The sequence below is a fragment of the Micrasema longulum genome, unplaced genomic scaffold, assembly GCF_059751315.1.
Source record: "Micrasema longulum isolate JH-2025_06_02 unplaced genomic scaffold, ASM5975131v1 h1tg001611l, whole genome shotgun sequence".
Taxonomy (NCBI): domain Eukaryota; kingdom Metazoa; phylum Arthropoda; class Insecta; order Trichoptera; family Brachycentridae; genus Micrasema; species Micrasema longulum.
Genome location: NW_028278792.1, coordinates 89885 through 114164, shown reverse-complemented (window position 1 = coordinate 114164; position 24280 = coordinate 89885). Strand labels below are relative to the sequence as shown.

General features: G+C 31.0%; 1 protein-coding gene across 2 annotated transcripts in view; it reads right to left on the bottom strand.

The window, feature by feature from the left end:
- LOC148274653 (uncharacterized) overlaps window positions 1–24280 on the bottom strand; it is a 246872-nt gene that overhangs the window by 143810 nt on the left and 78782 nt on the right. For both annotated transcript variants that reach the window (XM_088236825.1, XM_088236826.1), the window contains exons 2-4: window positions 4273–4429; window positions 2492–2580; window positions 2029–2168 (exon numbers count right to left, since the gene is read on the bottom strand). In XM_088236825.1, coding sequence (XP_088092951.1) covers window positions 2029–2168; window positions 2492–2580; window positions 4273–4429 — 386 coding nt within the window. The remainder of the gene's footprint in view (window positions 1–2028; window positions 2169–2491; window positions 2581–4272; window positions 4430–24280) is intronic.

Below are 24280 nucleotides of genomic sequence, written 5' to 3'. Positions count from 1 at the left end.
CAAAAAAATATGCAAAATAATCAAAACAATATACAAAATATACAAAATAATAATAGAAAAATAAAAATAATAAAAATTTATAATACATGTCGAAAATGGAATCAAAAGTTATATAATAATACGTATGACAGTGATGACATACACATATACGATATACGTATATGGATAATAATGAAAACTGCAGCGATGTAATGCATTTATTCCCGAAGCAATCTCATACATTGGTCTCTACCCCTCGATACAATCCAGTTATGGATCTTCATCTTAAATATGGACGTTGTTTTGGAGAACTTAATATGTTAATTCAAGACATTGAACACTCTTGGCGCTATATATGAAAAGTGTCTCCGAGCAAACATCGTACGCGTTCTCGGTATTAAGTAGTTTAGGTTACGCGAAAGCCTCGTACGGGCATTCTGTTGGGACCTCCTTCCGTAGTCGCCCGACCAGAAAACTGTCAATACATTCTTGATATAGATTTGACGAATATCAAGAACTTTTAACAATTGAAATAATGGTTTAGATGGGTAGGTCGGAGGGCACCGAAACATAACTCTAAGAATAAGTTTTTGCGTCTTGATTAGGGGGTTCATGACAACTGTCGAGCAACCTCCCCAGCCAATTATGCCATAAACAGCCACCGATTGAAAAAGGGCAAAGTAGACATTTTTAAGAGTGCTAACGTCCAGGATGTTTCTGAGTGAGCTAAAGACATGACACAGTTTTCTTAATCTAGATACCAGGGACTGAACCTGTGTCTCCCATCGCAAATTTCTGTCAATAACAATGCCTAGATATTTTATATTTTCAACTGGTTTCAATAATTGGCACAAATTTCTAGAGTTTATATGAAGCTTTAAACTTGCTTCAGGTGGTGACCCATCTCTTATACTAAATGTAAGATATTTTGTTTTATCCACATTCAGCGTTAGCAGATTGTCATCCAGCCAGTTTTTGACACTTCTCATACCACAATTTGCTTTTTGAAACACAGAGTTCCAGTCACTAGCCTCAAACAAAGCAACCGTGTCATCAGCAAACGCTATAGTTTTTCCGCCATTACTCAAATCACACAAAGAGTTTATATATAGAAGGAACATAACAGGTCCCAAGACACTTCCTTGTGGAACTCCATAAAGGATATTGGAATCCTCACTTCGTACAATTCCCTGTGGTGTTTGGAGTATTGTTGATTGTGATATATAAGTAACAAAATCCTCTAGCCACATAAGCGCCTTTTCTCTGATACCAGTGTGTCTGAGTTTTTTTACAAGTAATAAATGAGACACAGTATCAAATGCCTTGGCGAGATCTAGAAATATTGCGATGACTCTTTTACCACAATCAAGACTTTGAGTGACTTTAAGAGTGACAGTAGCTATAGCGTCGGCAGTGCTTCTTCCCTCCCGGAAGCCATATTGGTTCTCCGACAACAAACATTTTTTTTCAAGAAAGATAAGGAGTCTAGTTTTAACAATCCTTTCGAAGATTTTCGATACAACACTCAAGAGAGATATGAAGAGAGATATGAAGAGAGATATGGGAGAGATATAATACAAATCACATGTTAAATTTATATCAAATTCCGAAAGATGGAAATGAAATTATGTAAAGAGATTTTACCTAACAATAAAAGCATTTTTAGCTACCATTTATGTATGCAATTATTGTCATAAGAAAAAATGTGAAAAAAACAGTGAAAGTAATAGAGTTAAATTGAATTTAAAAAGTGGTTTACGAAATTGAATTTTGAAAATTAATTCGGTTTTGGAAAAAAAACATCGTTTAATGTATGAGTGTAATCGGTCTTTGTAAAAATGGTTTTCTTTTGGAGAAAGAAAGCTTTCAAATGATTTACTAAGTTTTTCAAAAATTTTCTTATTCTAAGTGTATTTAAAAAGAAAAATAAAAATCAAAATATGGTAGAACAAACGGAGAGTAAATTATTGAACCCTTGTTTGGAAACTTGGACATTTCTACGGAGCGCAAAATGATGTATTTTTACTATTTTTTAAACTTTTTACTTACCGCAGTGTAGTATTGCCAATAGCAGGAACAAATATTGAGTTTTGGCGGAGTTTTCTTGATTCCGGTGACTTTTCTTCAATAGATTCAGTAAACTCAAAACTTGAAGGTAGTGACAGTCGAAAATAGTCTCCGGGAGTACCCTTAAAATATCACTTTATTTAGAAAGAGTTACAATGTGTTTGAATTCACAGGAATCTTCTATTTTGGCTAAAATGAAATATAAGCGTTGAAACTGATTTTTAATGTTTATGTAGATAACATTTTAGTTGTTGGGTCTTTTGAGTGACAATCAAAGGCTTAATCAGATTTAATTAAAAAAACCTACACTTATATTCATCTTTGAAATTTATATGTGATTTGAACAAAAACTAAATTCACTCACAATATGGTGGTATCGTTAAATATGTAATTACTAGTTATATAAGAAGGCCTAATTTAGAAAAAAATTACAAAAAATAGATACCTGACTGTTTGTGTGTTTTAATTTTGAAGTATTTCTTCTAACAAAAGCAGATTTTCCATGGGTCGCTCCTGGTTTATAAGGCAATCCCTCTAAAACAAAAGGGAAAAATAACATAAGTTAACTGTACATTGTTTGAGACATAAGTCCCAACTCCATGGGACTAAAAGTCCTGTGTTGAGATGGGACTACAACTTTGTTGACACAGAAACATGATTATATCACCACAAATATAGGATCAGAAAAATAAAAAAATAATTTTAAATATATATATATATATTGCACATTAATATGGTAAACAGTAAACTCAAACATTCGGAAAATCATCAAGGAGTTTCCAAGTAAAGTAAGACAGGTGTTGGACTTTTTCAAGATTCCCCATTACACACAACCATAAAAAAACGCGATGTCTTGGAAGAAAACAATTGATAACATAATTCACACAAAATTTTAAAAAGGTGATCTCTACGTTTAATTCTAAGAAAGGTTTTAAATAAATCTTGTTTGCTTATTTTTTTGCATGTGTCTTTTTGCATGTATCAAATCGTTATTTTTTATTTTATCATAAATTAATAAGCTTTAAAAAGCCAAATAACTGCCTTAAAAACGCATGTAAAATTAAACCAAGTATTTTTTATGTTCATCTAATCTGTTATTTATTTATTTTTATCCTGTTTTTTTTTCTAGAGTCAACTTAATAATATTTTGATTTGAAAAAAAACATAAAAGCTTTTTGTTTTACTCTTGTATGATAATTTTTTCCTTCAGAGCAATAACTGTCTTATTTTCGAATTTTCAATTCTTTTCAGCGAGCCAAAGTTGATTTTTTAAAAAGTTTTTTTTTTCTTATTGCCATAAGCCTAACACAACTTTTGAGACCTACATATGTATAGAGCGTGACAAACTTCATTGTTTACACTTAAATCTCTCTTGTAAAATTATATTTAAATTCCTTGACTCACCCATCAAAAAGCTTTTATTATATTATACATACAAGATAAGTGAAACCTAAACCTATATTTTTTAAATAACCAGCTACTAGTTTCATTGCTTTCGCGACATCTTCAAGACTGATATCATTATTATAAAATCAAATATAACAAAAAATCATATTACTAGTAATAAGTTTTTTAATGAAGAAAATATCAACATTACGAAAATCATCAAATCAAATTTACGAAAAAAAATTAAAGTGTGTTTAAGTGCAACACTCGTGCAGAACACAATAACAATACCTTTTCAATCATTTTAATCAATTACCTTTCGAAATAAAAGTTGTTCGTTTTTATTAATTATTTATGCGTTCTCGAGAAATTTCGTCATACTATTTAATGCTAAAATATATATTTTTATATTCAAATTCCCATTGCACTGAACTTTCTCATAGCAAAACGAACTTCATTTCTAAACAAAAACATCTTGCTCCATTAGAAACGTAGAAACGTTAAATATAAATTGGAAATATATATATTTATAGTTAAAAATATAAAAATAAATTGTTCAACTTTTTGATTAAATGAAAAACAAAACAACAAATGTATTTATGCAAAAAAAGGGAAGATAAAGAATTGAAAATGACATTATTTTAGTTGAAATGAATTATTTTTGTTTGAATAACCTGTTTACAAAGCGTTGCTGGGTAAAATGTCAATGGTTACTCCAAATTTATGGATTTAAGTAGTACTCGTCATTTATTTTTATGATAAAATGCAATGAACTTCCATATGGAATTTTCACTAACAAACTTGAATGTATTAAACATGGTTTAGTTTTTTTTTACTTACTTGTATAGTTGATTGCTGTAAGCTCTGGAAGAGAAGTTAAATATACCGGGATTTGTGATTTTGCTCCGTATAATAATTCGTTTCTGAAACGGGACTCCAAAAGTCTCGAATTTTTGCTCTCCAGCGAGTCTAGGTTGTTAAGACTCCTTGAACGAACCTGCAAAGAAAAAAAAGTATGTAAATATGGCATATATCGATATTTATATTAGGGATTCAATACATCCTAAGATCACTATAAAAACATTTTTGCTGGTATTTTTTTGGCATTTCTTTATTTTTTAATAGGGTCAGGTAGGGTAAAAATAAGACAGAGAAAAAATTCGGGTAAATAAAAGACAGCATTATTGCTTATACATAATTACTTCAAAACAATAACATAAAATTACTAATTATATTTACATATTACAGAAAAAGTACAACCTTTATAAAATATAATATAATAAACAAGTATACCGAATTATCCTAACAAAATATTTTCAACTTGGCGAACAAACTTTTGTTATATTGCGAACGCCTAACGCCGCATGTCACTGCTTGCAGTTTCAATCGACGCTAGCATACTTTCTGTCTACCCGCACAAACATAAATCTGTGTTGCTTTACGTTTTGACTGGAAAGAGCGTGCTTTTTTGTGTGGGGTAAAATTGAAACACCGTACGGGGTAATTACAAGACAGTGTGCGGGTAAAAACGAGAGTACATGGACCAATCTTTACGCCTAAATGCCACGAAGTACATTTAATTTTTTTTGAAAATTACATCTGTACAGCCATGTGGTTCGTCAAAACTAGAGAAACGTCACGTTGTAAAGTAGCTGAACAATTTAAAATTGATAAATCACTCCGCGTACGCGATTTTCTGGTAAACCTGTAATTATAATAATAAAAATACTTTATAATTCTATTCCACTTTTATTTATATATTTTTTAATTTTTTAAAAATAATTTATTATTAAAATGCAGTTCCACCAAGAAATGTCAGTAGGAAAACTCAATATATATGGTAAACCTCTATTTAAACAAGGTAGAAAAACCACATTGAACGGCGAACAAGAAGCAGACCATTCATAAAAAAATAAGAGTATGGTTAAATGAGGATTTGCATTGACAGCAGAAGAAATTAAATGTACCGTTCTAACCACTGAATAGATAATACATATCTGTGGTTCTAACATTTATACAAGGAAATAATTACTCTGTATGATTTTTTGTTACTCGTGTGTTACCGGTGATACTTTCTGCTGTCTTATATTTTTTATTTAAAATAACCAATAAGTTGATACGGTGATTAAATGTTAATATTCTGATTTTTATTTGTGTTTTGCATTAAAAAAACAAATAAAATACTTTATGTTGATAAAAACTACAAGGTTTTCATATCTTCACATTAAAAAAGGTTTAAAATGAGACAGATAAGATAATATATTCACTCAAAAATTGTTCAAACCCTCGTAGTCATAGAAGTATTATTAAACCTTATTGCAACTTCAACCCAAACTTCTCATATTAAAGCCCTATTATCCCTTTTTGCTGTCACAGTTGTCATGTTTGTGCACGCCACTGTCTTTTTTCTGCCCCATCTCGGGGGTAAAAATAATTTTAAAAAAATAATTTTTCAATTGCCAAAAAAGCGTATAATATAATGAGGGACTATTTAAACATATATATTTATGTCTAAAACTACATATGGGTACATTAAACTAGATTCTTTAGTGAGAAAATATAAAAGGTATACATTTTGTCTCATTATTACCCCTTCTGACCTCATCTATACGCGTGTAAATAATATATGTAATATGTATCTTAGTGAGATGATCACGACTAGTGATTTAGATTATATTTTTTACTAATTACTGCAAGGAATCAAACTCTACAGAAGCAACACAACTGCGACACGCGAACAATGGTTAGATTGAATTTTCAATAATTTGACGTCTGCTTTCAATTGTGTTAAAATTCATACGAGCTCAATGGCAAACAATATAATATAGGTTGCCATTACATTCCACTAAGAACGCATTGTTTTCAGGTAATACGGACGGAGACTGAAATAAAATTACCCTCTCAGTCAATTTCTATGGTTCGGGGTGTGCAGTTTTTAGTGAAAAATGGAACATGTACTTAGGATAAAGGAAAAATAAACATTGATATTGGAAAATAATAAATGAAGAATTCTGAGTCCAGGTACAAAAAGAAAATAGTTATTTTTGTGAAATAGAACCAGAACTTTGGATGAGTGTTTTCGAGTCGATGGCTGCTCTCAGGTGAAAGTCTCGAATAAGAAAACCTAGTAGAGGTAAGGCCTTATACCATTATTGAGGTCATGGTTTCGATTCCTTGCAAAACGAACATGGAATATTAATAATTTTAAATGTTGTTCCGCAATATTTTATTATCTCTCATATGGCACTCACAAGTATGACACACTAGGCTACATACGATACAAGTCTTGATATATCTCTTTATTTTAAAAATTATAAATTTGTAATTTTTGTAATCTTTAAATGGACATTTTCACACCAGATTTGGAAAGTTAAATTTGTATTAAAATGCTGGATTTTTAAAAGGAAAAATATTTATCTATGCTACGAGAAAAATGAATGTGACTTTGATACAGCAATAAAACTGTGAAATACAGAGCACGAAGATTTCATTCTTAACAAGGAAGACAGGGACGCTGTTCTGTGGCCGATGTTTGTGTAAAACAAATTTAGTCGGTCATTGACAATGATGGGGGACGCACGCATGTGAGATAACATGATTTTTGAATTCATATTGCTATTACAGGGCTAAGTTATACGTTTATTTTTATAAATTATGAAAAAAATCATTAAACAGTAGGTATGTGTTTTTGTTATTGTTAAAATGTCTGAAATTTAGAGCATTCCATATTTTGCTTGTGGTAACATGATGTTACATCACCGCACATTAAGAAATTTTTTACCAAAGTCTTTCAAGAGTTATTCCTGAACAAGCGCTTTAAGTCTTAAGGCTGATTTCTTTCCTTACATGTAACGGATGATCAAAATATGTTTCGTTTGGTTTACCAATACAGTACACTTTGCACCACTGAGTTCGGAAAAGGAAATGATTATAGTATTTTAGTATCGTTATTGAAAGTCTGTAAACAAATGCGAATATTGATTTGAATGGTTTGACCTGCAATTGAATTATTTTAGTCATCACTTTACACACTGTAACATCAACTAATCTGCCATTGTTTGAACATCGTATTTAGTCAATTCTTTTTTTGATTTTTGTGAAGTTTAGTACAAACTAGCAAACGCTTTAGAATCTATTTTTTTTATTTGCGAACCCAACAGCTTTACATATTTATGGCCAATTAAAGATTTTGACAAATTGTACAAAGCTAGAAAATAAATATAATACATATACATTATCTACAAATAATATTATGATAAAATTAAAAAGTATGAAAGGAAAAAGAAACACAAATATACCTGAAGTAAATAGGTACGTTTGGTTTTTGTCTAAGAGAAGAGATCATTGCAGGAGACTGCTGCGAGACATTGAGACACTGATGTTTATTAATAATTTTAATTTGCAGTATTCTTTAATAATATGCATGCTTCCACTTTCTATTATGTTGTATCAGTACAGAGATCTTGGCTTCACGGAGTTAGGGATACATGATTATATATTTTAAATATGTATCTTCGTATAAATAAATAAATTTATCCATATATTTATATTTAAATGGGGTGGGAATAGAACGGAGATGGATGTAAAGAAAATAAGGAGGGCAGGGGAAAGTTTAAAAATATATATAAATTAATTATATATTACCTATCAAACTGCATTATTAATTTTGACTGTTTTGCTTGATTTCTCTCATTTTTTCCATTTCACTATTGAATGGTGCATAAGGCACTTTATTTTAATCGCAGCGTATTAGCCGTATTCTTTTTTATACAATAAGGCCAGATGATCAGTCTCAAGCTTCAGGCGCCAGACCATTGAAGATAAAATAACAAAACTTGTAAAAATATTGAATTTAGTTATTTGCGGGAATAGAACCTGAATTCTCAGACATAGTAGGCAATCTCAGTAACCAGTACACTACGCGGTAGACTAAACTCCACCTAACTACCCCTTTCAGTACTTTGGTCGGAGATAAGCCTTTGAGCCAAAAACTCTAATCGATGGCTTTGTTCGTTTCCAGATAAGATTCTGACATAAGAAGGTAGTAAATATATTTTCGGAATAATTTTATAGTGGAGGTTTTACAAAACAAAGAAAATTGAATAGAAACAAAGATTTATTATAAGTCGTTAACTGACATGTATAGAAGTCATACATACATCGCGAAATATGATATGCCGTTTTTTGATGTGTCAGTCTAAAAACACTGAACAATGATTCGACAACGTACATGAAATTCTAAAGATTGAAATGAAATCTTTTCCTATCCCCAGGCAGGTAGTGAAAAGTATGGGTTTGAGTAGGTGTATATTACGATGTACATTTAATTAAATTATTTCAAGATAATTTTACTATCCATGTAAAGATGTTTGAATAGATTTTTTTGGCTAATAATAATTCCCTAATCAAAGAGAAAACGGGCTTTAAATCTATCAGATCCTTTTTAAATAATGATTTCATGATATGTAGAAAAAAAATGGTCGCAAACAATAAACAAGAACAACCATTAAAATAATTTGACGTAATTTAAACTAAGAGTTGTATCGTGGCATCGATAATCGACAGTGAGCGGTTGCGCCTTTTGTTGTTAGCCCATACAATTTTTGTGACAATAATTTTACTTACAAGTTTATTGTACTAGGTGATTTCTTACTCGAGAACCAAGAAGGAGCCATCAGTAAGTTTTTAAAATCATTGGCGGCCTCCGTGGTGTAGTGGTCAAGACGCTTGACTCACAGACGGAAGGTTCTGGGTTCGATTCCCGGTGAGAACTCAAAAATTAAATATGATTTTTCTCAAGCCTGGGTGTTCTGTGATGTAATTCACCAATGTAATTGGGCCTCCTGGCCTGTTGTGGTGCAAAAAAATAATAATAAAAAAATTAAAATAAAAAATAATAATCATATTAATAAAAAATAATTATTTATTTTTATTGAGTTTTGATGTCTTCGCTATAAATTATTCGTGTTTGTTTTTACTTTATCTTAGCCTTATGCATGGAGGATCTTGGGGATTCCCCTGATCTTGAACCTCTGAAAGAATAAGAGCACCTAGTTTTCTTGACTTGCAACCATGCACACTTCCCTTCCCCGCTCCTGATTTTTCCTCTATGTCGTTTGCCTATTCGGATAAAGCTCCTGTTACATTTTCGGTGTTCGTACAGTACCAGAAATTTTTAAAATCCGTTTATTCTATTACTTTTGGTAAACTTTTGTGTACTGGTAAAAGTTTCGCTATTGTATTAGAATGTATAAGAGTGGAAAACAAATGGAAATTCCCTTGACCTTTAGAACTGCTATAGTAGCGAGCGGTTTTTCAACGTCAAGCTTTGTTCTTTCTTACTTCTGTTGGATTTGAAGTTTGAAAAAAGCGTATGAGTTCCTACCCAGTTTGAGGTTGATAGAGGAGAAGAATGTAGTGAGTTGTTTTTATTTCATGTTAAATAAATAAAGTACCTGAGAGAGTAACCGACGCGAGTCACTAACCACTGAACTAGACTACATGCTGTAACTGTATGACTGCGTGGCTAAAGGTTACTACTGGGTTACTATTTATATGTTTATTGTCCGGTGTTTACTATTCTTCCTTGATTTCGTGAAGTACTTCCTTTGCTGTCAGCAATTTTATCGATATGGCTGATATCCGCGCATGTTAGAAATAATTGGTGATCAGTAATTTAGGTATTTTGGTAATCGTTATTTTACACACAAGAAACGCGTGATTCCTTTTTTGCATTGTCCTTAATTCGATAGTTAGACAGTCGGCATTCAATTATGGGTAAAATGGAAGTCCCTACACTCCCACAAAGCTTATATACAATCTTTTAATGTCATTTAATTAAATATTGTAAAAAACGCATCCACAAAACTGACTATTGAAGTAATAATTCAGTCGATCGAGATCCTTTAACGATGTAATAAGGTCATTGAGGCTTGACGACATAACTTCAAAGATAAGTCTGTTGAAACCGTAACATGAAGAATGTTTCAATTGATTTTTTTTTTTTTAAGGAACAAAGAATGACTTATTTCGCATCTCTTTGAAGGTGTAGCCATTTTGGGAACACAAAGACACAAACAAATGTAACAAATTTTATTACATCTTTTACTTGATTTTTTAATAAGTTTTTTTTTTCTCTTTCTACTCGGTATTTTGCTGTTTTTATTAATATGCTTTTTGTTATTTACATACATTCATTTTTTTTTGCCATGACTTAAAATATGTTTCTTAATATGTATTCTGTTTTTATTTCGCACTTTGCTGAGTTTTAAAATATTTTTATATGCATATTTGTATATTTTTAATGTTTCTTACTGTTTTCACTTTGTCCTTTATCTTGATAACTATATCTAAGTATTGATTACTGTATTTTATATATGTTTAACTGTCTTATAACGGAATAAATAACCCTAGTTAGACAGTCGAAGCAACTTTGTATAAATTATAATTTTTTGGATGTAATATAATATGATAATAAATAAATAAAATGTGGGAATCTCATCTTGAAAAGGTATATCAAACGGAAAACCCAAAATGCGTCAACTGCAACTGCTCCAACGGTTTATTACTTTAAAAGTACTAAAATTAGGTATGCTGAATGTGTTGGGTAAGAGTTAGAAAGGGAAGGAGCTGACTGGTTAAACGTTACACTATTGGTTAATTTTTAATATAAAAGTAGGCTTGGTTGAAAAGATATTCAATGATTAATTATTGGAATATTTTTTTATAATAATTTTCAATGTGAAACACCGTCATGATCTTTAATTTAAGTCCCTTTTTTATTATTTGAATGTTAAATTTAATTTTTGTATCCCTATTAAAATTGTGATTTGAATTTATGACATGATTTGCAAACTCTACAAACATATATTTATTTTAACATCTTATTTGTTCTTTAATGCGAATATTAAAGCTACGTGACGCTCTCCCAATATATGGACTTTGATGGACACGAATTACATTGTAATTGGTACACCCCTAAATCGTTGAATTGGTTATTTTTATCTTTACAATTTATTAGTACTTAATTATCCAATATTATTTTAAGTATAAAAGGCAGGTTTTATATTTATTGACAAAATTTTTGATATTTTAGTTGAGGTATTATTAACATATATTTAGAATTCTTCTCCATTTAAAAATATTATATTTATCATTGTTGGTACAGGAGAGTTTGTTTAAAATTTCTATTTAAATGGGTATCAATTAATTTTGTAAAGTAACCATAACCTATTTATTGCAATTTGTTTAGCGGTCTTCAGTTTAATTACAAAATTACCCCAAGATAAAAGAACACTAAGCAATCGGTGGAACATCGAATGGAAGGGGGGGGCATGCTTGTAAGAAATTGGATGGTTGGATAAATATCATCTGAATACGTTGGTTTCCGATTTATGTTCTATTTGGTTGCTTTTGATAGTCTAAAAAATTAAAGTTATTATTCTTTTGAATTTCTCATGAAAATTTTATTTTTTCGTTAAAAGTGTTTTTTATTAACGCGTTTAACGTCGTCAACATATCTCTTCCATAAAAAATATTCTTATATTTAATCATCATAATCATTCCCTTTCCGCACCTAACGGTGCATAGGTCACTGCGTTGGTAACCAACCACTGCGTATCTTGATCATTTTGTTGCATGAAGGTAAGATGGTCAGTCTTACGCTACAGGTAGCAGTCCAGGGACTATAAAATATTCTAGTATGAAAATACTCTTCTAAATAAATATTTCATTTCAACCATGTCGGGAATCAAACCCGAGACTTCTTGAATGGTAGGCAAACGCGCTGACCATCACACCACGAGGATGACGTATATATTCAACAGTCTGCTTCAATAATTGGACATGGATTCAGGTAAATTCGAAGAGTTAAAAATATATTTTATATTAACTTATTACAACAGAAATGAAGAACATTTAAGAAAAAGTAATATGGAAGTCTAGGCATCTACAGGGCTTATGACCTAATCCAGTCCTTGTCTACAAAAATTTGGACAAACTCAAAATATTGTTGATATATTTTATAATTAACAAATTACAAGGCCATGCATAGAATACCTTCAAGAAAGGAATATGGAACTCTAGGCATTTACAGGGCTTATGACCTGTAATTGGCTGGTTTAAGTAGCCACTTTACACACTGTGTAACATTCACCATTTTGCCTGTGTTAGAACATCCATATTTCTTTAATTCTTTCATTTGTTGGTTTTATTTATTTATTTATTTATTTATTTATTTATTTATTTACGGACAAAGTCCATTATAAACATTACAATTAAAAGAAATTTTTACAAAGGAATAAAAAAATATAAGGAACAGAAATAAGCAGCAAAGACAGATGATAGATTTTTTAGATTAAGTAAAAAGCATAGGCTAACTATACAGATTCTTTAGCTGATTTGTAAAGAAAGACATCCTTACACCATAATAATCAAGATCTTGATGATCGTTCACCCGCCTGATCATTCTGGGCAAAGGCGACTGTGCACCATAATTGGTCCTGTAGTGACCGAGGAAAAGCATTTCATTATTTCTTAGTCTACGGGTGGGAACGTTAAAAAGAATCTTTTGCAAAATTTCAGGGGCATCAATGAGACAGTTCATAATTTTATACATGCAGATTATATCTGCAATGCATCTGCGTTTTTCAAGACTTGATATGCTTAAAAACCTCTCCATATCAGAATATGAATAGTCTCCTCTTTCCAATCCCATCTTCCATGCAATTTTTCTTATAAAACGATGTTGAACTGATTCAAGGCGCTTGATATGAACAGCATAATGAGGGGACCAGATTACAGATGCATATTCAAGAATAGGGCGAACTAAAGAGCAATAAAGTGTTTTAAGTGTAAGCATACTTTGGAAATCAGACGTAGTTCTATTAATAAAGCCTAAAATTTTTAAGGATCTGTTTACTATATTATCAAAGTGTTCCAGAAAAGTTAGTTTATTATCTAGGATCACTCCAAGATCTCTTATAGAGGTGACAATCGAAAGAACTTGGCCATTAAGTTTATAATCAAAAATAAAAGGATGTTTACATTTATGGTATGAAATAATTTTGCATTTATCGATGTTAAGTTCCATGTTATTAGTTTTGCACCAAGTATGAAATGCATTTATGTCTTCTTGGAGTCTGACACAGTCATCAATATTTTTAATTAGCTTAAGTATCTTGTTATCGTCAGCAAAAAGCCAGAATTTTGTAAAAGAAAAAACATTAGCAGCATCATTAACAAACAGATTAAATAGAAGAGGGGCCAAGTGGGCACCCTGTGGTACACCAGAAGTTACTAGGAAGCTATTTGATATGAAGTTATTGATTTTTACACTTTGTTTTCTATGTGAGAGGTAGGATTTTAAAAACGATAAAAAGGGATCTCTAATGCCTACAGCACGAAGTTTAGCACATAAAATGTTGTGATCAACTTTGTCAAAGGCCTTGGAGAAGTCTGTATACAGTACATCAGCTTGAAGATTATTCTCTTCTTTAGTGAAGTTGAAGAGCTGAAACCTTTATTGTTGTGAAGAGATTCATCTGACTGAGTTATTTCACTTACTAGGCAATGCCTGAAAACAATTTTTCAATTTTTAATCTTCTTAAGAGAAATAAGAGACCAGTTGGTTTTATTTTTTGTTTTCGATGCTTCTACATTAACATTTGTGAAAAGGTTTACGACGTCAAAAGATATTAGTTTGGTATTTTTAGGAATAAGCACACCATGAAGAGCGTATGTTAGTTCTATAAGTGATTGATGAGTTTTGATTTTAAATTTAGACCGAAAAGCATTTAAATTGTTTACAGTATTAGTAATAAACTATGCCAATTTAAACGACCGAAAATTACACGCTGTGACTTCTGGTCTAATAGGATTATTATCCTTGTGAATTGAGGAGCTGAGTGGTTGAACGTTTCGGGGAAAACCAGACTATTAACAGTGTTTATTAGTTCTAATGAGTTTTTGATTGTGAATTTAGGTCAAAAAACATTTGAATTATTTACAGTATCTGAAATAAACTATGTTAATTAAACGACAGAGAATTATACGAGGAAACTTCTAGTCTAATAAATAAAGTTTCGTCATCTAATAAATTTTCTGCTTTGGAAATGTAATTATTTTTATGTGTAAAGAATGGTTTTCTTTAGAATTGTTTGCTTTGATTTAGTCAATATAACTGTTTAAAGTTTCAGCGCACTTATAGTGATGTGCTTTTCGTTATTATATAGCGCCATTTCGACATCCATTACTACATATTATAAAGCTGGCTTTACGGTTTCAACATTGTAACTGAGATTACATTTTAATCCTTTTGATATTAAGGTAATTTCACCGGGTTTGAATGAATGAGAAGATAAATTGACAACCCGTCTACAAAAAGTGTGCATTTTTAATGATTTTGTATTTTCTATTTTCGCATAACTTTCTTTATTAATTATTTTTTGTTGTAAGTTTCAATTTATATAAAATGCCCAATTTTATCATCGAACAAGTCCCATTCAACGGGATGTAAAATATACGCCCATATGCAAAACTATTAAAATCAATTTGAAATAGTAATAACTGCACATATAAATAGATTTTCTTAAAAATAAATGTACCTAGATTAATAAACGTAGTACTTTATAGAGTTGGTGAACATATTTATTTTATTTTTATGAATTACATTACTTTATATTTTGTTTTTTTATTTTATATTTTACCATATTATTTATGTTTAAGTAACTTGTATTTTTTACACATGTATTTGCTCTTAAAGCTGTAATTGCCGATAAAAAAATGTTTAGGTCCAATGCTATAACTTTGTGGTCAAACAGCAAATAATTCCAATAAAAGACCATTCTTCACACATCGATAGGTACTTCAAATATTCGAAAAACCTTATATAAAAAATATTTTATATGAAATAAAGCCAATAAAAGTAATTCAATCGTGATTTCAAATAAAAATGACTACATTTCAAAAGCAAAAAATTTCTCAGATAACGAAACTTTTAAAATCCTTCCAAAAAAAAATACAAATAACAAATTACAAATTTAATGACTATATAAAAACGGCTAGGAAATTATGTAAAACGTAATTTTTTGAAGACGTTAAAACAATAACACAAATATTTCAAACGAATACTCAAATTCCCAAATTGCATGGATTAATTCAAATTCCAAAGGATAATAATCCTATTAGACCAGAAGTGTCCTCGTATAATTCTCTGTCGTTAAAATAACATAGTTCATTTAAGATACTGTAAATATATTTCACTTTATTGTTTATACTACGGTGACGGTAAAAGTGATGGTGTATTTTAGTATTTGCATGTTGGTGTAATGAGTGTCCTGATGAAGAGACAGGTAGGTCTTGAAACCGGTAGTGGGTAAGTGTTCAAATACTTATATTTTCTGCCAGTAAGTTTAATTCAATGAAAGATACGATTTAAAATATAGGCATGTCGTCGACTATCTAAAATAGAAAACTATATAAAATCAGGTTTATTTTTCCATTACAGGCACGGTCAAATCTGTGAAATTGAAGAGAGTTTACCATTTGTAATATTCAAATAGGTCAATTTTGACTCTAGCAAAGAGATTTGAACAAAATGGTAATAGACCTTAAAGACCCTGATGTTTATTCCAAAATAAAAAAAACTAGTTTAGCACAACACCATTATATTACATAATAATATTTTAGTTTAATGAAATGAACAAAGGAAATAAAACGATCAGTCAGGAATACAACACATTTAAGAAAGATGTTAAAAAAATATGTTTATTATTCTATTTTGTTTGGCACTGATTAAAAACACTATATACTTTTTTTGTAATTTATATTTTTTACCGAAAATAATTACAAATCAAAAATTAAATAAATTCATTATTGTAAGACGCCGCTACCCATTACGTACACAAGAATGGTTTTTTTCTTTTACATTATAGTAAACTTTAAAATAATTTTAGTGTATTTCGTTGATATGTAATTATGCTTTATTTTTTTAATACTCTGTTTTATTATTATGTTTATTGAAAGAAAACAAAAAAAATTAAATAAAAAATAAAAACATTAAAAAAATTGCGTATTAAATTTAAATGAAAAAATGTTTTTTGTTGAGATATTATTTTTTTCTGAATAAACTAAAAAAATACACATTTAACGTTCTTTAATGCTTCTAATATAATTAAAAGTGTATATTAGTTCTTAAGATGTTATGAACTAACTTCATAAAGCATGAATAAATAAATATATTCGTTTATATGTCTACGATTCTTTCATTCTTCCAATGACCATTCACAAATAAATTTTACTATAATTTTTGGGCATATACATACGTATTTATTACCGGAGAATCTATGAAGAGCACGGGGGATTAATAAGGAATGTCAAATGTTTTCCAAAACCGAACTAATAACGCCATCTTGTAAAATATTGGGTGAGCTATTTGATGTAATAATTAAGTTTGGCAAAATGAGCGCCATCATAGCTAAAAATCCACTCGAAGTTTAGGCGTACGCGGGAATAATCGTAAATGTCCGCGCGTAATTCACAAGTACCAGCGATGTCAGCGCATTGCGTCAAAGGTCGCGCTTGTTTGTGCTGTCAAACATCAGTCCCCGGCCGCTGGAACCCGGCATAATGTGAAGCTTCATATAAGTCCTCAATAAAGAAAAATATCACCTTCAAGACTCGTTGTCGCATGCCGGAATATATAAAACAAGTACCTACAATTGTCATCTACATAAAGAACAGTCCTTTCAAAATTCAAGAAATAGGGGATCTGTACGTTAATTCTCAAAGTCCATTGTACATATATCATCTTATAATGGACCATTTTACAATTCAATAATAATGGCAAACAAGAGACCTACCACCCAACTTAAAGACTTGGATGACTGCGACTTGTATTTCCCAGCAAGAGCATACATCGGTAAGTAAAAAAAACTGTTTCAAAGATGTAGATACTATACTAGATGATAAGGTTTTACCATTGATGTACTCGGCATAGAACTGACATGGCACCTACTTTACCCGGTGTTATGGGCTGACATTACTAATGTTGTAATTACACGAATAGAAATCAAAACATTCTTGTTAATTAAAATTAGATAAAACGATTTTCCTAATAAAGAAAATACAAAAAACCGTGTACGGTCATCATTTGGAATAATGAATACAATGTAGAACAATTAATATAAACAGGGAATATCACAGACATTCCTCGTTTTTGAAAATTTTAAAAGTCCCGCTTTTCCTTTCCTTTCCGTTTTGTTAAAATATGTTAAAAAAGAAGCGAGTTTTATACTTTTAAATTGATTTTTTTATTTCTTCACAGAGTATCGAACATATGTTATTTCAGTGCCCATTTTTCAGTTTACAACGCCATAATCTTGAAGCAGAATGCAGGAAAGATGAAATATCCTTAACAGATATCCACACTGTAGTTAAAAGTATTTATCACGCGCTATTGTTCTTGAACTTTGCAACGATGGTGATTGGACTCATAAAGGTAATAAACCAAAATTAGTGATCGAGCATCCCATTTCCAAGACAAACAAAAACGATTTTTTTTCCGAGTACCTTAGCCTTGTACATGACACGTAAGGCTACTAAATACAGGGGTCCAAATATATGTTTAAAAAAACAAAATATATATACTTTTGAATCAACCACAGATACATTTAAAACCAATTTATAGAACATATTATTGCTCTTAGTCTTAAAATGGTTGAAACACTCCATCTTAATCTTTAAAATTCGATTTTCCCGAATTTATGTTTGATTGACATTTCTTGCTCTTCCCCCTTGGTCTTTCAATATGAGACAGGAGCATTTTCAATACATGTAAATGGAGTGTTCTCTAATAATAATAATTATTATTATTATGGATAACTTAATAATACCTCAAGGGCGCTTTACAAAGTGATTATATAAAGATATGAATTTAATTTTAACTTTAACTTTTTAATTTAAGAAAAATAATGTACTTTTTCATACTACTTTTCCACCACATTCTAAGAATTTATTCAAATGATTTAGAGAACAAATGAGTTTTAAGTTTCTTCCGAAACATCACTTCACTCTCAAAGTTTCGGATTTCTGCTGGGAGAGCATTCCATGCCGTAGGGCCTGCGACCGCAAATGCACGTTCGCCAAATTTAGTGCGCTGTTTGCGTAGAGGTATAATAACTTTTCCTTTCGACGTAGATGTAGCTGATCTAAGTTTAAGACGTCTGTCAGCTAGTTCATCTGGAATGCAGAGTTCCCTTAGATATTCTGGAGCAAAGTTGTGCAGTGACTTATACTCTAGTCAGGTAAGTCTCCATTTAATTAACATGCTTCAGCTTGTTCTATGATGGATATTGGGTCTAAATTTAAAAAATAAATTAAAATGAACAATGTACAAAAATTAGATCAACTGTATCCACTTAAATAAAAAATGATACGAGTACTATTCGATAAGAATTTTTTACTGGGAATTTTGCTTTCAAGGAATAACCGAAATACCCCTTTCGGGAATACGTCTGGCACCTCAGAGTAATAATTAAGATATGCCTTTTCGCTCTCTGGAATATAACAATTTTGTTCCAAATTTTATTTAATTTCTTTTTATTTTATAATATTTCTAAAAATGCATATTTAATACATATTATTAAAAATATATCTACTTTTGAATATTGGTCACACAGTTGCACCTTATAATATATAATACAACTTTGTATAGTTGACCATACAGTGTACATTTATTATGACGTGTCTACATACAAAACTTCATAATATAGGCTGCGGATTCAAGGCGCAACATCATAACCTTAATTTTCTTTGGAAATTTTATTTTTAAAGGATGTCAAAATATGTTATTATTATTAAATTAAATTTGGACAAACTCAAATATTGCAGTTATAAGCATTTGAATATTATTAACTATCAAATTAATTGTAGTGTTAGTCCCATTGTAAAAGTGTCCCTCCCCCTTGACCCACTCATGAACTCCCCTCCCTTCTCCGGCATTCTTAGCCACACCCACTCACCTGTCACTGAGTGAGTACCTATATTTTGCACATTGTACGTTAGTTTCTGATTAAGCCTGAAGAAGGCATTGTAACGCTTAAACTGTTTTGTCAAATAATACAAAATAAAGAGGCGCATAAAAGATAAAGTATTTTTCTATTATAAATGTACACTGGAAAATATTTTTTAACAAAATTTCTAAAATAAGGTAGAAATTTCACATATTTATAAAAATAGTAATCGTTTAGACAATCTAGAAGGGACACAAGTAAAACCGTTAACCAAAAAACTCCCCATAATAAATTTTCTATTTAATTTTACTTCGAGTCCTCTTTTAAAACTATTTCCGTTATTATTAATTTTTCAAAGCCAATCAACAGGCTTATGGAAGTCTTAACAGATTGGCATTAATGAGTATATATGAAATTACACTTAATCAAAACAATCTTAAAATCAATTTAAACTTACAAAAAGTATATTTGTGGCATAATCTAGGCGGACATGGCAAGTGTATTGTCGCGAGTCAGGAGGTCAGGAGTGACAACACCGCTTCCTTTTTGAATGGCTTGCCTTTGCTGTAGGAACACACCGACATCACAGATTTTGTTCACTGCTCTGAGGATCCTTGGCAGAGGGGAAAAGAATCCGATGTTGGTTGTCCGTTATGATTCGTATAATCTTCTTTCTCTATTTTTTCTCTCATTCTTCTGTTTCATTCATAGAACAATACTTTATAATGTCACTTTAAAGTGTGACGTCACAGAAACACACTTTACAGTGGACAAGAACTTCTTTCGGACAGAGATCTTTTAGCTTTATGGCTCCTAGAATTTATTATAAGGTTAAAGATAATTATTCACCCAACACGATGTAACTACCATATAAAAAAATAAAATAACCCAGTGGCTTTTTAAGTAAGGAAGAAAATAAACTGAAAGCTTATTCAACTACATTGTAAGGTAAGTAATATTAATATTATCCCCGACAATTTAAACACTACACAATACAAAGATAGGAAGGATAAAATTTAAATATTTATAAATATATATATATGTATGTATGTATGTGTATGTAAGGGTGTATATGTGTTTGTATGTATGTATGTATGTATGTATGTATGTATGTATGTATGTATGTATGTATGTATGTATGTGTATGCGGGTATGTGTATATGCGTGTATGTATGTGTATGTATGTGTGTATGTGTATGAATGTTTATAAGGGTGCACACGTGTGTGATGTTTATGGAGATATATAAATAAACATATATGTTTGTCTTAGCATGGGTCTTCTCCTACTAGGCATTTATTTATAATATATATAAAAAATAAATAAAATAATACGAGTATTAATAAAAATAATAATAATTTATACAGCAATACGAGTAATTCTAAGTAAAGTTCTTGGTGATGAAGAAGTAATCTCGAAACCGGTTGACGTATAACTCGTTATTCTTTGGTCAAAGTTAAAGTGAAATGAGCTACTCTTTTATAGCCAAACGCTCAATTTGCCCCTCACTGTGGATAACTTGACTGTTAAAAGCAAGTAATCGAACAGAAACGGCCAGCGTTGGTGAATAGGAGAGGAATCGTGTTTCATCAGGACAGCGCCAGGCCGTACACATCTTTGATGACGCGCCAGAAGCTCCAGGAGCTCGGACGGGAAGTTCTTATGCATCCACTCTATAGTACAGATTTCGCAATATGTGACTACCACCTCTGTTTCTGGCTAACGCGCTTGGGGGTACTAATTTGGCCTCAATAGAGGCCTGTGAAAATTGATTGTCCGAGTTTTTCGCCAATAGCGACAAGGGCTTCTAAGAAAGGGGCATTTTAAATTAATTATTATTGTCAATAAGTTATTCAATAGAACGGCGCATATTTGTCTTGAATCGGATGATTCACTTTTTGTAAAGCATTGAAATAAAGCGAAAAATACATTTTTTTCCCCAACTTATTATCAATGTGCTCACGAAAGGAGAGTTTACTATTAAAAGTAATGCCAAGATCCTTTATTGAAAAAAACATTGAAAGGGAAATATTATGTTGAAAAATACTGGTGCTAATAAATTGGCCCCCTTACGTTCAGTCTATGGTCTATGGAAACAAACCATCAACTTTTGAAGCATTGGAAGCCAACGCACTATTTCGGAAATAACTCCGGATTTGTTAGAAAAAGTGGCCATAAATAGATCGTGAAAAACCTTTTGTTGGATGTAATTATCTTTTTTAAAATTTCAATTTTCATTCTTAGAAAATCAATAAAAACAATTTCATTACAAAAATATTAATGCTTTTATATCAATTTAATGTTGTATTGAGCGTAAACAAAATAGATCATATTCAGTGAATAGGTATTTCGATTGATGTAAACTATTACATTTACATTATATTGAATACTGGCATTTATCTCTAAATAAAAAGTCTTTCTTTAGGTTGGTAAAAAATACAGCTCTGAAGAGAATAAATATTCGAAGTCCAACAGATCAATTGAGAAGACACGAATATGCTGTATATTAATTTTATTATTTAAAAGAAAGCAAAAGAAACAAAAAGCCATTATGCTGTAACACTTGAAAGATACCGTATTTATTTAAACTAAGTATTACGCCAGACGGACGTCGTAACCACGAGATATAACATTTCTAATTTATCTTCCAAAGGACTGAGTATGGATTTATATAATGCAAATGTTGGTCTTTTGAAGGGGTAGGTTTGATACAAAACAATTGTTCATTTATTCTTCCCATGATACATCCGGAGATTAACGTAAAATAATATTTCTTACGCGTTGAAACATATGGTTTTTAAGTGATTTCTATAAACGATCCTTTTCAATAAAAATGCATAATTTCTGCATTACGTAAGATGTTAATATTGGTCTCAGGGGACTTTATTAGATGGTTAAGTGCCAAATGCATCAGAATTCTGGGTATATTTCATCATGTGGAGAACGCAATTTCTACCACCAGCTAACTAAATGATAATACGTACTATGTAAGTACACAACAATATTGTCGATATGAGTTAAAGAGATACTTCACTCTCCTTGGACCGCTACCTGAAACGTAAGACTGATCACCTTACCACCATGTAACATTTGATCGAGAAACCCTGCATCTGGTGTTTCTATGTAGTCCTACGCACCATCAGGTGCAGCAAGATAAGTGATGATGATAAAAATGACATCACTAAACCAGCCTTAGATCTATCAGAAGTCCTTCAAATTTATTTCAATATTTTTTTATTCCACACTACGACATTTGTATTTCCTTCTCAAAAATAATAATACATACATGTTGAATTATATAGAGCTGATTGAAAAGTGAGCTTATTATTATGACAGCGTAAATGTATTCAATAACTGTGTGCTTGACGAGATTTAAATTATGTATTTGCTTAAATTTGTTGCAACAGAGAAGGAAAACATTTTTGAGAAAGGAATACGGGAGTCTAGGCATTTACAGGGCTTATGACCTGTCGTTGGCTGATTTGAGTGGCCACTTTACACACTGTGTAACATTCACTATTCTGCCCATGTTTGAACATCCACATTTCCTCAACTCTTCCCCCTGATGTTCAAACATAGACAGAATGGTGAATGTTACACAGTTTGTAAAGTGGCCACTTAAACCAGCCAATGACAGGTCATAAGCCCTGTAAATGCCTAGACTTCCATATTCCCTCCTCAAAAATGTTTTCCTTCTCTGTTGCAACCAATTTAAATATGAATAACTCCTTAGGGAGAAGTTCCAGACAGTCTGCAAGCTTTTGGACAATCTCAAAACTTTGGTGGGTACATATGCTCCCTGAAATGAGACATTCGATGTAACTTTTTCATCAGGTCTGGACCAATAATAATGATTTGTATGAAAAGTACATTTTTATGCAAAAAATAAGGTAAACCATGAAGAAGGCAATTTTATTCAGGAATTAATTGGTTTAATTTTTTTTTAAATAAAGGTATGTGTGAAAGGCAAAGTAATATTCAATATCAAATGGATAAAATAGATAAAATCAACATATTTTGTAATCAAAACTTTCAAACTATGTAAACTAAAAAACAAAGCATGTATTTTGATTTATCGCATTATCAGCGCCAAGTTTTGTTATTTTGAAATCGCTCCGCCTGTGATGTCACAAGCTCTCATCGGCGAGTTATCCTGATCGGTGAGTTGGATTCCCGGTACCCAGAAATCTAACGTAACACGATATCATTGGTTGAATTCGTAAAACCAGTGAAGTCGTTCAAAGCAGTTTATTTTGATTAAATCATTATCAATGATTTTAATCATATATTTTCTAGAAATTTCACCGTAACACTAAATATTATATTTTTTACCGCCACACAGTTGACGAAATTAACAAAAAAAAATCCCGAATTAAGTGGTTAAAATTTTTAAAAATAAAAATCAATTAAAACGTTTTTAGTGTAGCATTTTAGCCTATGTAAACTTCATTATTGACTGAATTCATTTTATTCAGTCAATAGCGCATAATGGGAGGTTGGCAACGTAGCAAAATGGGTCGTGCACTGATGTTCGGTATTGCATTTTTCAGTTCGCTCCGACGCCGACGCGTGGGCAAAGGCAGTACCTTTAGACGTCCGAAAATAAGCCATTTTTCATGTTTTTTTAGGAGATAAAATAAACCCATAATTTTCGAAATTGAATGTTATTTTATTACATCGTTGAAGCGTAAAAAATATTATTTTCTTATTTTAACAAAACAAAATGACGGCGTTGTAGCATATTCCTACAGAGGTCTTTTGCGTGACATTAAAAAATGCATTTGTCATTTTTTTCTATTGATCTGAAACAAAAAGTATTTTTATACCTCAATTACTGCCA